We start from the raw sequence: 14,296 nt of genomic DNA, 5'->3' as shown, positions 1-14,296 counted from the left end.
TAAAATCGTAGATCATGGAGTGGTTTGGGTTGGAAAGGACTTTAAGATCATCCAGTTAAAACCCCCTGTAACGGGGAGGGATGACTCACACTAGACCATGTCTCCCAAGGCTCTGTCCAACCTGGCCTTGAACACTGCCAGGAATGGAGCATTCACTTCTTTGGACAACCTCTTCCAGTGCCTCCGCACCCTCACAGTAAAGAACTTCTTCATTATATTTAACCTGGGCTTCCCCTGTTTCAGTTTGAACCCATCAGCCTTTGTCCTATCACTGCAGTCCCTGATGAAGAGTCCTTCCCCAGCATCCTTGTAGCCCCTTCAGACACTGGAAACTGCTCTGAGATCTCCACACAGCTTCTCTCCTCGAGGCTGAACAGCATCCAAACAGTCTTGAGTGTGTTATAAAGGACTGTGCATCCCTGCTCTCTCCTGTTTCAGTAAGAAGTGTTTTGAAGGGACATCACTAATAAGAATATGTACTTTGCTAAAACACTTTTCATCTTCAGAACACACTTTCTGTATTCTCAGCACCTCAGAGCTGCAGGTTGGTCTTGGCTACCCCTCCTCGACTCAGGAGGAGATTTGATGTCTCTGCCTAAGGATTTTTTTCTCTTTGCTTTGAAGTCAGTAGAAAAACTGAAACTGATTTTTCCTTTTAATTATTTTTCTTCTAATTTTTTGTTGTCCGTAAAGAAACATTTCCTTTGATTTCAGTAAGAAGTTAAAATAGGGCTAAAGTAGCTTGTCCTGCTCAGCTGGAAAAAGATTATCACAACACTGAGCTGGTGCCAAGAAATAACAGATTCCTTTTTCTTTTACCTCTAGGGCTGGGTCCGCTCTGTCCGATCCCAGAAGGAAGTTTTGTTCCTGCACATAAATGATGGGAGTTCTCTGGAAAGCCTCCAGATCGTTGCTGATCCCAGCCTGGAAAACAGGTTGGTCTGTTTGAGATACCTGAGGAAATACGTGGTGACCAGTGCTTGGTGGAATCTGCTCAAGCCTCCTTTCCTCTTGCCAGTCACTCACCTAACCGTGGGAAAGGCCCTTTGGCATTCTGGCCTTTCTGGATGTGTTTTTAGGATGGAACATGTCTGATTACTGTGTCTCCAAGCTGAGGCCTTGTGGTTCTTGTCTTCTGAGATTAATTTGGACCTCATTTTCTTAATAGCTGTAGCAGTGTGGTCGTTCTGGCCTACTGCTGGACTTGCTTGGATATTGCACAACATAGCCAGGGATAACCAGGAATAACTGTCCCTCAGGTTTTGGAAGGCTGTTGTTCCTATAACTACCTTGGGGCAGCCTTTGTAGGCATAACCCCTAGATAGGCATGTCTGTTGTACTGTAATAAAGGAATGCACTTGTTTTACAACTTCATTTTGTTTGTTACTCTCGATTGTTCTTTGGGCTGGGGTTGGGAGTTCTGGGATGATCCAGGAACTTTCAGCATGTAACTTGATTGTTTTAACTTTATTTCTCCCTAAGCCTGGTTTGTTCCCACAAGAGCCCCTTGTCTCTTTTCCCCTTGCTTGTTCAACATTCCTAACTTGTCCTGAATTTTTCTATAGCTTTGTGAATCTATTCACATTCCCACTTGTAGCATTTAATAAACTTTCAGTTCATGGATTAAGCCCTATGGCTGCAGTATCTCTTGTGATCTAAAGTGGTCCAGCTACATGAACAGGAGTTTCTTTTCTGAATGTTGTTGTCTTTGTTTCTGAATGTTGGTTTTCCCTGGTCTTTTAGGGACCTGACTTTTGGAAGTGCAGTGGAAGTGCAAGGGAAACTGGTCAAAAGTCCTCATAAGATGCAAAACATGGAGCTGAAAGCTGAAACCATCCGCGTGGTGGGACCTTGTAATGCTTTGGTATGTCACTGCAGCAGGATCCCAACTGGTAGGACCACTTTGGAAACGGATTTCAGAAGGTCCAAGTATGCAGCAGAGCATGCTCAGACTGTAGTTTCTTTAAGTCTGATTGATCCTGCAGGCTTTGATTTGTCAGCAGTGTCTATAGGGTACCTCAAGGGTGAAACATGGGATCACCATGAAAGCTCTTCTGGGGCAGAGCTGTTTCTATGTGGAAACTGGCACACATGCTAGCAGCTTGTCCTGCCCAGAAGCACTTGCCTGTGCCAGGTGGCTCACCTGATTCAGTCTGGCTGGGATGTGAATTGGAGAAGCAGTGGGACAGGCAAAACACTCCAGATTATGCAGGAGGAAGAACCATACCTGCCACAGGCATGTTTGGAACCGGCTCCATGTTGCAGCAGTGACATGAACTTCAAGAAGACTCAATGTCCAAAAGGGTGAAGCATTTCAGAACACTACCTTCTCTTGTGTTCATGGCTCTTGCTCTGCTGTAAGCATTATAAAATCCACAGAATAACTACAGGATAGGCAAAAGCATCCAGTTCTTCTCTAACGACAATTGAGTCTTAGTAGACAGAAATAGTATCCCATGAACAGCAATAAAACTATACTGACTACAAGTTCTCATCCTCTTATTTTTCTTTTCCTGTTTTCAGTTGTTCCCCCTGAAAATGAAGGAGAGGCACCCGCTGGAGTATGTCCGACAGTTCCCTCACTTGCGATGCAGAAACAACACGCTCGGCTCCCTCTTGAGGATCCGCAGTGAAGCCACTGCAAGCATCCACTCGTTCTTCCAGGTACTCCCCTCTGTACTGAGCTTAGGTCTAAAACATTCCCCCAGTCTGGCTTCCTGGGAACACACTGGGAGGGAGGGAATGTGTTATCCTGACTGCAGGGTATGGATTCAGCTTTGAGGGCAACAGTACAAGAGGAACGTGGAGCTGTCGGAGTGAGTCCAGAGGAGGCCATGGAGCTGCTGTGAGGGCTGGAGCAGCTCTGCTCTGGAGCCAGGCTGAGAGAGCTGGGCTGGGTCAGCCTGGAGAAGAGAAGGCTCCTGAAGGGGAGACCTGAGAGCAGCTCCAGTGCCTGAAGGGGCTGCAGGAAAGCTGGAGAGGGGCTTTGGACAAGGGCCTATAGGATCAAGCCAAGGGGAATGGCTCTAACCTGCCAGAACAGGGGAGACTGAGCTGAGCTCTTAGGCAGAAGCTCTTCCCTGTGAGGGTGCTGAGGCGCTGGCACAGGGTGCCCAGAGAAGCTGTGGCTGCCCCATCCCTGGCAGTGTTCAAGGCCAGGTTGGACACAGGGGCTTGGAGCAAACTGCTCTAGTGGAAGGTGTCCCTGCCTGTGGCAAGGGTTGGAACTGGGTGAGCTTTAAAGGTCCCTTCCAACCCAAACCAGTCTGGGTTTTGATGATTTTAGACATGGTGATTTTATTTCTAGGCTTGGGCCAGGCTGAGGCCTTGGTCACTGTGTTGCTTAAGATCAGGTCAGCACATCTGTGGTCTTAGCATCTCTCCACCCACTTCCTGTTAGTTATTTTATCCCTTTCCCTAAGCTGCAACATACTTGCCTGTGAGTGTGTGTCATCTGTGGAACACAACATGATATGGAGTTGTTTAACCCATCCTCTGCAGTGACCTTACAGTCCTTGGATAGGCGCCTCATCCCACACAGAAAAATCTGTGATGCAAGAAGGCTCTGACAGACTGACTCAGAGCTTCACACTTTGCTTCTCAGTTCTTACCTGTTACTGGGTTGCAAGTCTGTATGAATGCTGTTAGCTGAGACTGGAAGACTCCTGTTTTGATGCATTACAAACTGATGGGTGGGAAGCACCTGTGTTTTATGAATGCGTCTCATTCAACTTGTGGGCATGGCACAGGCTGTGTTCAGGTGGTGGAGGCAGCAAATTAACTCCACAGATACTGTATAGAGAAAGTGTGATTTGCTGTGTGAGTAGATAAAGGTAGCAATTCCTCTAGCACACCTGAGCTCTTTCTTTTAAAGCTGTTCATTGAAGTCATAGAATCCCAGACTGGTTTGGTTTAGAAGGGATCTTAAAGCTCATCCAGCTCCAATCCCCTGCAACAGGCAGAGACACCTTCCACTAGAGCAGCTTGCTCCAAGCCCCTGTGTCCACCCTGGCCTTGAACACTGCCAGGGATGGGGCAGCCACAGCTTCTCTGGGCACCCTGTGCCAGCGCCTCAGCACCCTCACAGGGAAGAGCTTCTGCCCAAGAGCTCAGCTCAGCCCCCCCTCGGGCAGGTTCAAGCCATTCCCCTTGGCCTGTCCCTACAGGCCCTTGTCCAAAGCCCCTCTCCAGCTTTCCTGCAGCCCCTTCAGGCACTGGAGCTGCTCTCAGGTCTCCCCTTCAGGAGCCTTCTCTTCTCCAGGCTGACCCAGCCCAGCTCTCAGCCTGGCTCCAGAGCAGAGCTGCTCCAGCCCTCACAGCATCTCTATGGCCTCCTCTGGCCTTGCTCCAACAGCTCCACATCTCTCTTGTGCTGCTGCCCCAGAGCTGTATCAGGAGTGCAGGGGGGCTCTCCCCACAGTGTAGCAGAGGGGGAGAATCTCATTCTTCGACCTGCTGCTCACACTCCTTTTGATGCATGTTTTAGTTTAGATCAACTGGTTTTAGTTTGAGTATAATATTAGGAGCATTCTGATTAAAAATTTTGTGTGTCATGATGAGTACAGCCTGAATAATGTGAAAATCAGTGGGGCTCATTTTCTGGTCCCAAATATGTTTGTACGTGTCTCCTGCAGTGGCAGAGAAGGCTTGCTTGCTCTAGAAGTTATGTGTGTGGAACCGGATGGTATTTGGAAGACTTTTATATAATTTTAGTTAAATTTTAATTTTCCTTTCCTCATAGAATAAGCATGTCAGGTAAAGCTGCTGCTGTTTCAGCATTGTGCCAGCTGGAAAGACTCAGCCCAGCCCTGTTGGGAAGCAGTCTTTACTGGTGTGGAGCCGCTAGATGGCATCGCCTACAACCATTTGTGGTTTCAAACACGGGCAAGGAAGGCAGCCCAGATAAAGCATCTTACTGTGCCAAAGGTTTTACTTCAAATTAATTCCTGTTCAAGATGCTCAAGAGCTGAGCAGCATTAAAATATATAAAGTATCATTAATTTAGTAGTAGCAACTGCACTAGAGTTATACTTAAAAGGATGAGGAAGATTTAGTCTCAGACCTGATATTTACAGTTACTTATGTCATGACTCTCCTCTCACAAGGAACATCTGTAGTTTGCTCCATTTCTGATGGAAGGAAAACTGCCTTTATATTGCGTCTTACCAAAACTGTTTGCCCTCATCCCCAAAATGTTGCAGTTTCCAGCTTGACAGTGTCAGAACATACCATAATCAGGAAGTATAATCAGAATGGATTATACAGGAATGCGGAGAGGGACTCTTCATCAGGGACAGTAGTGATAGGACGAGGGGTGGTGGGTTCAAACTGAAAGGGGAGGTTCCAGTTGGATATAAAGAAGCTCTTCCTTGTGAGGGTGCTGAGGCACTGGCACAGGGTGCCCAGGGAAGCTGTGAATGTTCCATCCCTGGCAGTGTTAAAAGCCAGGTTGGACAGAGCCTTGGGTGACATGGTCTAGTGTGAAGCATCCCTGCCCATGACAGGGGGTTGGAACTGGATGATCTTAAGGTCCTTTCCAACCCAAACCATTCTGTGATTCTTTTGAGTGTTTTCACTGTGCAGAGCTGTGAAGAGCCTGATGCTGGAAGAAAAGAAGTGGGTTTTTTTTTAATACACACTTGAAATTACCCAGGTTCTCTGTAACTTCAGAAACATTTGTAGCCTATTCATTTCCATCAGTGAATGTCTCATGCCAAATGCCTTTGGTTTGGATGCTGAAGCTTAAAATGTCATCTTTAAATCTTCTTCTGAGTCCTGTGGTCCGTGTGGGATAGGCACATTGTTCCTAGGCACAGTGAAATAGTCACCATGTGAATGGCAACTTCCACTTTGCGCTTCCACTGACTTCCAGGTTTGTCAGAACCAATAATGTGACTTGAATCATACTGAAGTGTTTTAGGAGCTTTTATAAGGGGAATTATCCAGGAGTCTTTTCATGGGATTCTCATCTTTGAGACCTGTGCAGTTCACGTTCCAAAGCGTGTAGGGGATCTTCTGTGTGAAATGTGCTTCTTTACTGCATCTCCTACCACTGTCTGAGGAATTTAGGCAATTTTCCAAACCTCATATAGGGCTGGGAGGCCACATGAGCAGCAGGTCTCTGGAGTATGCATGGAATTGTGGCAGACCTGGATTTCAATAGGCTGAAACCACCCTCCCCTGGCAAAGCAAGTACTGCTGGCTCCAAAACTTCTTGTGTAGTAACTGAATCTAGGTGAGGAGCTCCTGCCAGGCACTGAGCAAGCTGAGGTCTTTCACCTGTAACCAAGGTAGCATAGAGCTGATAGTAGGGACTTTGCTCCCTCTTGTTGTGTTGTAGTACTTCCACAAAATGCACTGCCTGTCCTTATGACCTCTTTGGTCCAAAGTAGTTTTAGTTTGATTTTCAGGACGGGAAATAAATACTGTTCCTGTCTTTCCAGCCTTTTAACTAGCTGGTGGTAAGGACCAGGACCATGTGAGTGGTCAGTTTGTATGAATCTGGTACAAGCTGTGAAACTACAGCTTTAAAAACATTTCCATTTTATCAGTGTTTTGGGTAAATAGACAATGGGTTATGTTACATCATTGCCTGTGTCCTGATAATGCTGGTACACCTTGATTTAAAGGGATTCTCTTGTTGCAGTGATGCAAGAGAGAAGAACAAATCCCTTGTTCACTGCTGAAATCGGGTTGTTCTAGGTTCTTGTTTGCTTTGACATGCACAGGTATGATCTGTCCTCCAGCAGTACTCTCTGGAGTGACATTGAATCAGGAAGGTGATGGTCAGTAGAGTTCTGTTCCTGGTTTTGCCTCTTAACATGCTGTATGGGACTGTCTGAGGTCAGCTGGATGTACCCATGCACTGAAAATTGGGTTGCAGCTGGTTTAAAAGCCATGGCTGCACTATAGACAAACCCAGAGAGTAGGGGCTCTTTCCTCATACAGCCTTGGAGTCCTCTGCTGAATCTGTGAACTATTACATGAATGTGTAATTAATTCTCCAGGTACCTATAATATGACCAAGCCAGGGTCTACCCTGTCTCTCAAAATCAGTTTGACTTCAATATCTCAGATGATGTGAGGTGGAATTGATGTTTTCATGGTGGTTGGCTGTTCTTAAGGCTTCTTTCCTATGCAGTGTTACGTAACACACTTGATCATTTCTCTTAGTGGAGGACACTACAAGAGTATCCTCTGCCTAACCACCATCTTCCAAAAACATGGAAGAAATTGAAGTATTGAGGCCATAGAGGTGAATTTGATGGAAACTGCCCCAAAATATAATATTACTGGAGAAGAATTGGGAATGAAGTGGAGATGGACAGTTGCAAAACCCCATAGTAATGACATATATCTCATTTCTTTATGAAACACGGAAGAAACAGCACAAGTCGTAAACATGGATTTGTAAATCATGCTAGTATTTAGGTAGTCCTCAATCCATGAAGGCAGAACTTGCCTGAAAGAGCAGGTATTCTGTCCTGGTTGGGGTCTGATAGCTGAGTTTGGATGGGTACTGGTTGATGCCATCCTTGAATTTGGTATCTTTAACGTGAGTGTTCTGTCTGTTCCAGGACAAAGGCTACGTGCATATTCATACCCCCATAATTACATCAAATGACTGTGAAGGTGCTGGAGAACTCTTTCAAATTGGGGTAAGTTGGCTTGTTGTGTAAAGTTTGGTTTGGTTTTTGCTTGCAAAGGAGTTCTGGAGTCACTGAAGGCTGGAAGAAAGGTTTGTCTTTGCAAAACTTCTCCTTTATGTACTCCTGTGAATGTATCTTTAATATAGCAGTCCTTTGTCTCAACTAATAATTTAGACAGAGTTAAACAGATACATTACTTTATATTCTTATTGTTATTATTATTGCTGGTTTGGACATTACTCAGCTCCTTTTGCAGTGATGAAGTTTTTCTGTCCCTGGTGCTGTGGAGAAGTTTCCAGCAGAGAATAACAGAGGCAGGTGGAACATCTTATTAAGCAGGAAGATGTGATTATAAGAGGCCAAGAGATGGCATGGGACATTCAGGACAGCTTGTGACACACAGATTTCTTAACTTTTTAATGAAGGCTATAATTCATTATGAGATAACTCCTTAAAGTCAGCAATACCTAAACCCCCTTGCACAAAGAATCATAGAATGGTTTGAGTTGGAAGGGACCTTCAAATCTCATCTAATCCAGCCCCCCTGCAATGAGCAGGGATATCTTCAACTAGATCAGGTTGCCACCTGTGTATCTATCCCTATATGCTACTCCTGTTGCATGTTAGAAGTCTCCCTCAGCATTGCCAAGTCACCCCATCCATCCACCTAAATACTGCCACAATCTGTTATTATACACAGTACTTCACATCTTGGTTCAAAACCTCCCATGAAACTTAAATCCAGCTAAACCACAAAGATCTTCCCCACAGACCTCTCATGATTCCTAACCCCTACTTCCATGAATCATAAGAAATTCCATCTGCCTTTTATACTCGTGTATTTGAAATTCACTCATCTGTCTCAAACAATTACATCCATTGCCACTTATGCTTATTGGCTCCAGCCTTGCTGGTGAATCATCTGTAAGCAAAAGAAAATGTTGAGGTAGCAGTTGCTTGTACAGGATCGTGTCTTCCACTCTCTGCAGACAAAAAGCCTCCATGTGCTGGCTCTTCAGGATCTTAAGGTCTAACCTGCACTGCTAGTGATTCCCTTCCAGCCCAGCTCAGCTTTTCGCTTGCTGGGACAATAGAGTTTGATTAGCTAAATTGTTCCTGGTTTAATTGAGATCCCTTAAAGCTACCAAAGGTTTGTTCCAGGCTGTTGCATGTAAATTAAGATGTGAAAACAAGTGAGAGTTAATGATGAGAACATTATACAGTTTGCAGCTGTACATGTATTACGTCTTTGGTACAAATTGTATCCACTTGAAAGCTGGAGAGGATGCAGGACTACAGCGTAGGTGGCTGGTGGTAACAGACGCACTGATGCATATGTTGAGTGAGGTGCTAAATTGTGAGTCTGAAACTTGTATAAGCTGTATTATAATAAAAACTTGTATGAACACTAAATAGGCAGTTAAAGGCAAATACCTTGTTCTTTCTCAGTGTTGTTGCTTAGGTATAAGTAATACCTGTCTTGGAGAAATGCAGTGATGGCTATACTTGAGAGGTGCCAAGCCAGATCCTGTCAAATGGTCTATACCACAAAGAAGAGGCTTCAGAAACCCACTTGCTGCCTGGAAGTAGGAAGTTCTCCCTGATTTCCTGTTTCTTCTTTAAGTACCACTTCATTGTCTGGCCTAGTTTAGGACTTGGGTTTGTTTCTGCAAAGCTCTGTTGGAGTTGGTCTTGGCTAGCAGAGACCAAAACCACTTCACAGTGACACTGCTTCTTGAGAGTGGAATATGGGGAAGATTAAGCCTGCTTTAGGCCATGCATATAAGGCTGTCAGATATAAAAAGAAGGATGACAGAAGGCTGTCAGACATGAAAATAAGGTGTGGTATTTGCAGCAAGCCCAGAATCTTTATATGCTTTTAATCAAAACAACCATCACGATGTTCCCCATCTGCTGTGTTCAGTCACTTTTAAACTAGCACTTAGTTCCCTGCTTGAAGAGACCAAGGAACAAAGTAAGTTCCTGTTCCTCTTATATTTGAGCAGTAGCCAAGAATTATGGTGAAAGCCACCTGCATGTTACATTCTTCAGCTTAACAAATGTTTAAATCCTCTACTTCAAGTTTTAAGACCTATTCTCCAGTTGCAACTAGAATATAAATTGGTATTCTATTGCTCCTGCACTTACAGTAGTTCTAATACACCTGCTACTTACAGGTTGGTTCTTCTGCTTTGATTTATGTGTATAAAAGTGATAATCTCCCCAGTTTTCCTGCCCTGCTGCAGGTGGACTAAGGTGAAAACTTGGCTGAGAAGCCTTTAGGACCCAAGCAGAGGCTGCTTTTGCACTCGGTGTGAACCACTGCCTTTTAATAGCTGTTTTCTCTTGAGTGGCACAATTGTAATCCTCTGACTAATGTCTGAGGGCTGCTAAGGCCCCTGCATTCCTTGGAAATGGTGGAAAGTGAGGAGGAATCTGTTTTTACATGAGACTTGAAGAGATGGGGTGGAAAACTAAAGTTAGAAGGAAAAGGCTTTCTGAAGGCCTGTGATCTTTGATTTCTAGCCCTCTTAATCCTGTGGGATTTGTGTTTGTTTATATGTTCAGCTTCCTTATTTTTGTTTGGTTTGGGGTGTACTGATTAGTCTGTGCATAGCTTTGGCTGGGATGTTCCCATACTAGGGCTTGGGCTGGGGGAGAATCCCTTCCCTGTCTGCTGGGCAAATCAACTCAGCTAAACACTTCTATCATGCAGCAGTGGAAAGAGGGTGGTAAGCAGAGGAGATATGAAAAGAGAAATCAATCATAAGGACTCCAAAGACATCTTTTGCAGTTGAGGCTTTCTACACCTGCAAAGTGTAGGTTTGGGGAGACACCACCACAAGTGGTCAGCCAGGCAGCCCCTATCCCCCATGGAGAACACCAGCAGCACCAGCTTGTGGATTTCTGCACCTTGGACGGTCCCTGCCTTTGGTGGAACCTTGGAGGGGGAGTAGCATCTTGCTTGTGCTGCCCTCCTTAAAGTAAATGGACTGAAAACACCAAAAGAGCTTTGAATATTGAAAGCTGGGTTGTAGCAGAATGAAGGGGAGCGTAGATCAGCAGGGTGAGACAGCCCTTTGAATTTAATCTGAGTTAGTTCCTCTGTAGCAGCAGTCTCAGCACTTCAGGGCAGATTCTTTCCTTTCTTCTTTTTTCTCCTTCTGAAGTCTGAAATTCTTTGCAGCTTTGTATGGTGCAAGAAACTACCCAGTCCCCTTCTGGGGCTGCTTCCTAGGAAATGTGCCATTCCTTTGTGACCCAGCTGCCTGTCTGTGCCCGGCTATTTTCAGTAGCCTCCCACTCTGTCTGCAGTGTTGAAGGCTCCCTGTTTTCTGGGTCTTTTGCTTTGTCTTTTTCACTTTGCTCCCTGGAAAGTTTCCTTGTTTGAGTGTCCTCAGCTGCTGCGGAGAAGTGGAGGCTCCTCTAAGGAGCAGTCTTTCCTCTTTCCGGCCCAGGACACTCCAGCTCGTGTGAAGAGGCCCTGGACAGCCGCTTTCCATGCTGCTTCAATGCAGCCTTTTAGAAGAACTCGGCATGCAGTGAGTTACCAAGCACAGCAGCTCTCTTGGCATTCACAGCTCTTTAAAGTCGGTCTCACATGTGTTTCGTATTGCCTGTGGCCATATTCCTTCCTCAGGACATTGTGCTGTGCCTAAGAGCTGCTACACTCTACCTGTTGGCTCCAGTAGAGGGTATGTGCTCTTTATCAGGCTTGTCTCTTGCCTCACACATACCTCATTATCTCGGTGGTGTTTAACTAAATCCAGGGTCTGGATCAGACGATTTCATTATGTGAAAGGATCATCATCATAGAATCATAGAATGGTTGGTCCTGGAAGGGACTTTAAAGCTCATCCAGTTCCAACCCCTGCCACGGGCAGGGACACCTTCCACTAGAGCAGCTTGCTCCAAGCCCCTGTGTCCAACCTGGCCTTGAACACTGCCAGGGATGGGGCAGCCACAGCTTCTCTGGGCACCCTGTGCCAGCACCTCAGCACCCTCACAGGGAAGAGCTTCCGCCTAAGAGCTCAGCTCAGTCTCCCCTGTTCTGGCAGGTTAAAGCCATTCCCCTTGGCCTGTCCGTACAGGCCCTTGTCCAAAGCCCCTCTCCAGCTTTCCTGCAGCCCCTTCAGGCACTGGAGCTGCTCTCAGGTCTCCCCTTCAGGAGCCTTCTCTTCTCCAGGCTGACCCAGCCCAGCTCTCTCAGCCTGGCTCCAGAGCAGAGCTGCTCCAGCCCTCGCACCGTCCCCATGGCCTCCTCCAGACTTGCTCCAACAGCTCCACATCCCTCTTGTGCTGTTGCCTCAGAGCTGGATCAGGACTGCAGGGTCTTCTGAGAGTGCAGCAGAGGGGTAGAATCCCCTCCCTCAGTCTGCTGTTCATGCTCTGAGGATGCAGCCCATACAGTTTGGGATACTTAAGTGTAAACCTGAAAAAAACATCCAGGCATTATTCTTCTCCAAAATCCAGGCAGTCTGGCTTTTGGGATTGTTTTTAATACCCTCTCACTGGAGAGAATGTAAATGTTTCTTGATACCTTAAGAGTTCGGGTTCATGGTTGTGCCTACTGTGGCACCAGAGATACGTGTCTGCTGCAAAAGATGCAGGCATCATCCACTGTTCCTTTGGTACTGCTGAAACAGCCTTGTCAGCACCAAGGAAGGATCTGCTGGGGAGAATCGCAGTTAAAGGCAGCAGTATTAGTGTCTGTCAGGTGTTTTCCCCTTTAGAGATGTGTCACAGCCTGGGAGGCAGCCAGGCCCTGAGAGACAAGGACTTCAGAGAGGTGCTTAGCAGGGAGCAGGGTAAGATGGAGCTGAGCTGAGGACAGTGCTCTTGCATTTTCTGGCCCTCTCACTTTCTGCTCACTTCTACCTTGTTCATCTCTATCTGTAATTACAGTCCATATTTGAGGTGTTTGTCTCAGCAGCTGCTGTTGCCCAGTGCAAGCCCATCTGATTGGGATTAGGACTGAGTTGCAAGGAGGACTTCTTGGAAGTCAGGAGTTTTGCAGTGGCTATCTGAAAAGGAAAACCCAAACATGTTTACAATGGGACATCACAGAGGGCAGGTCTGGATTAAAGATGTGGTGCTGGGAAGCTTCATCAGGATGGTGGCGTGGGCTTGGGTTAGAGCTACAGCAGTGATTTCTACGGGCTTTTCAGATCTTCTCTGATCCCTTCATGCGTTTAGCTTGCATCAAGTGAAAGACGGAATCAAATGGTTTATACCTTCCTGAAGCTAATTGCCTCTAGCAAATGGTAATACAAGACTGACATCAAAGGGAATCGTCTTAAATGAAATCATTAGCCATTTGAGGAGATGGAGAGCAAAACAGGTACTAAATCCAGTTGTTCTTGTATTTAGAATGAGAATGACAAGCTTTTGATGTTGATGTTGAATCCTAGTGTGTTTGTAGCATGTTTATTCTAAAACACCAAAATGTTTCATACAGATTTCCTCTCCCTCTTTCCCCATTGTGTTTTGGGTTGTTTTTGACTAGGGAATGGAGAGAACTTGGCAGCAAACACATTATTCCCCTCTAATCATTTACCAGATAGGTATTTTGGGGTTGGAAAGTGCATCAAATTGAAATAAAAGCATCACAATGTTGTCACTTTGTTTTGCTTATCATGGACATGAAAAACAATCTCAGAGTCAGCAGTGAAGGGATAGCATCACTTACTATTTATCTTCTAGCAGTGGTTATGGTTGTGTATAATGAAGAAACACACTTGATATAGAAGGTTGAGCATAAATCTGGGGCACAGGCACTTGAAAACTGTGGCCTGATCCTGTGCTTGAATGTGTGAAGTTGATTACAGGATACCTCCTTCCTGAAGGGGTCCCTTCTGAAGGAAAAGGGAGATAACTTCATTCTTCCTGCATAGCAAATGGATTGTCTTTTGCAGCTCACAACCCCTGTTCATTAAGCTTTCTGTCTCAAAATGAGGGAGAGAAAGTGGGCAGCTGTGGAGAGATGATTGGATTGTGATGGGGAAATAACATTCACCTTCTCTTCACTCTTCATCTTCTGTTGGAAGCCATCCAGGAGCTGCTCCCAAAGCAGATGAGTGTCTGGGATCTCTGAGTGGCCTCTCAAACTGACTGCAGTTTCTAAGCCCAGTTGAGCTGTAGAGTTTCTCACACTCTTCCTTCAGTCCCTCGCTGTTGTGTCTGTTTTCCTTCTCCCTCCCTGAGATTCCATCTGATTTGGAGAATGAAAAATGACATGAAGTCATTATAAATAAACCAAGCCCCAGCTCCTGCAGACAGCTGTATCCTGTTTGGGGATTTGCGGGGAAGTGTGGAGATTTCATGGCTGATCCCTTCTGTTCTTTTCCTGCTCCCAGTCTGCCTCTTTCTCCTTGTTTAGAAGTTGCATCCTACATGATTAGGAGGGATTTTTCACTGGTGGAATGAGGAATGTAGCAAAGCTAAATTGGCAGTAGGAGGAGCTAGAATGATACATGGCTCTTCTCTCTCGTGCTCTGGCCATGGCTCTGGGGCTGTGGCATGTGGATGTTTGTATGCTTTATTAATATCCTTATTGGTTTTGAGCAAATACTCTGGGTTTATTTGAAGAAAACAATAGGGGCCTGTTTCTGCATCCTTGGGATTTGTTCTTTGGGGATTTTTAGAGC

General features: G+C 45.7%; 1 protein-coding gene across 5 annotated transcripts in view; it reads left to right on the top strand.

The window, feature by feature from the left end:
- NARS2 (asparaginyl-tRNA synthetase 2, mitochondrial) overlaps positions 1 to 14,296 on the top strand; it is a 221,125-nt gene that overhangs the window by 161,376 nt on the left and 45,453 nt on the right. For 3 of the 5 annotated variants that reach the window (XM_062639188.1, XM_062639189.1, XM_062639187.1), the window contains exons 2-5: positions 826 to 935; positions 1,744 to 1,864; positions 2,524 to 2,664; positions 7,578 to 7,658. The exons of 1 other annotated variant lie outside the window; for it this stretch is intronic. In XM_062639188.1, coding sequence (XP_062495172.1) covers positions 826 to 935; positions 1,744 to 1,864; positions 2,524 to 2,664; positions 7,578 to 7,658 — 453 coding nt within the window. The remainder of the gene's footprint in view (positions 1 to 825; positions 936 to 1,743; positions 1,865 to 2,523; positions 2,665 to 7,577; positions 7,659 to 14,296) is intronic. One more of the 5 variants, XM_062639190.1, reaches the window with a different exon arrangement.

Source organism: Pezoporus occidentalis, unplaced genomic scaffold (assembly GCF_034315485.1).
Source record: "Pezoporus occidentalis ecotype Australia unplaced genomic scaffold, CSIRO_AGI_Poc_V1 ctg6, whole genome shotgun sequence".
Taxonomy (NCBI): domain Eukaryota; kingdom Metazoa; phylum Chordata; class Aves; order Psittaciformes; family Psittacidae; genus Pezoporus; species Pezoporus occidentalis.
Note: the sequence above shows the minus strand (reverse complement) of the source record. Positions and strands in the feature narration are given on the sequence as shown.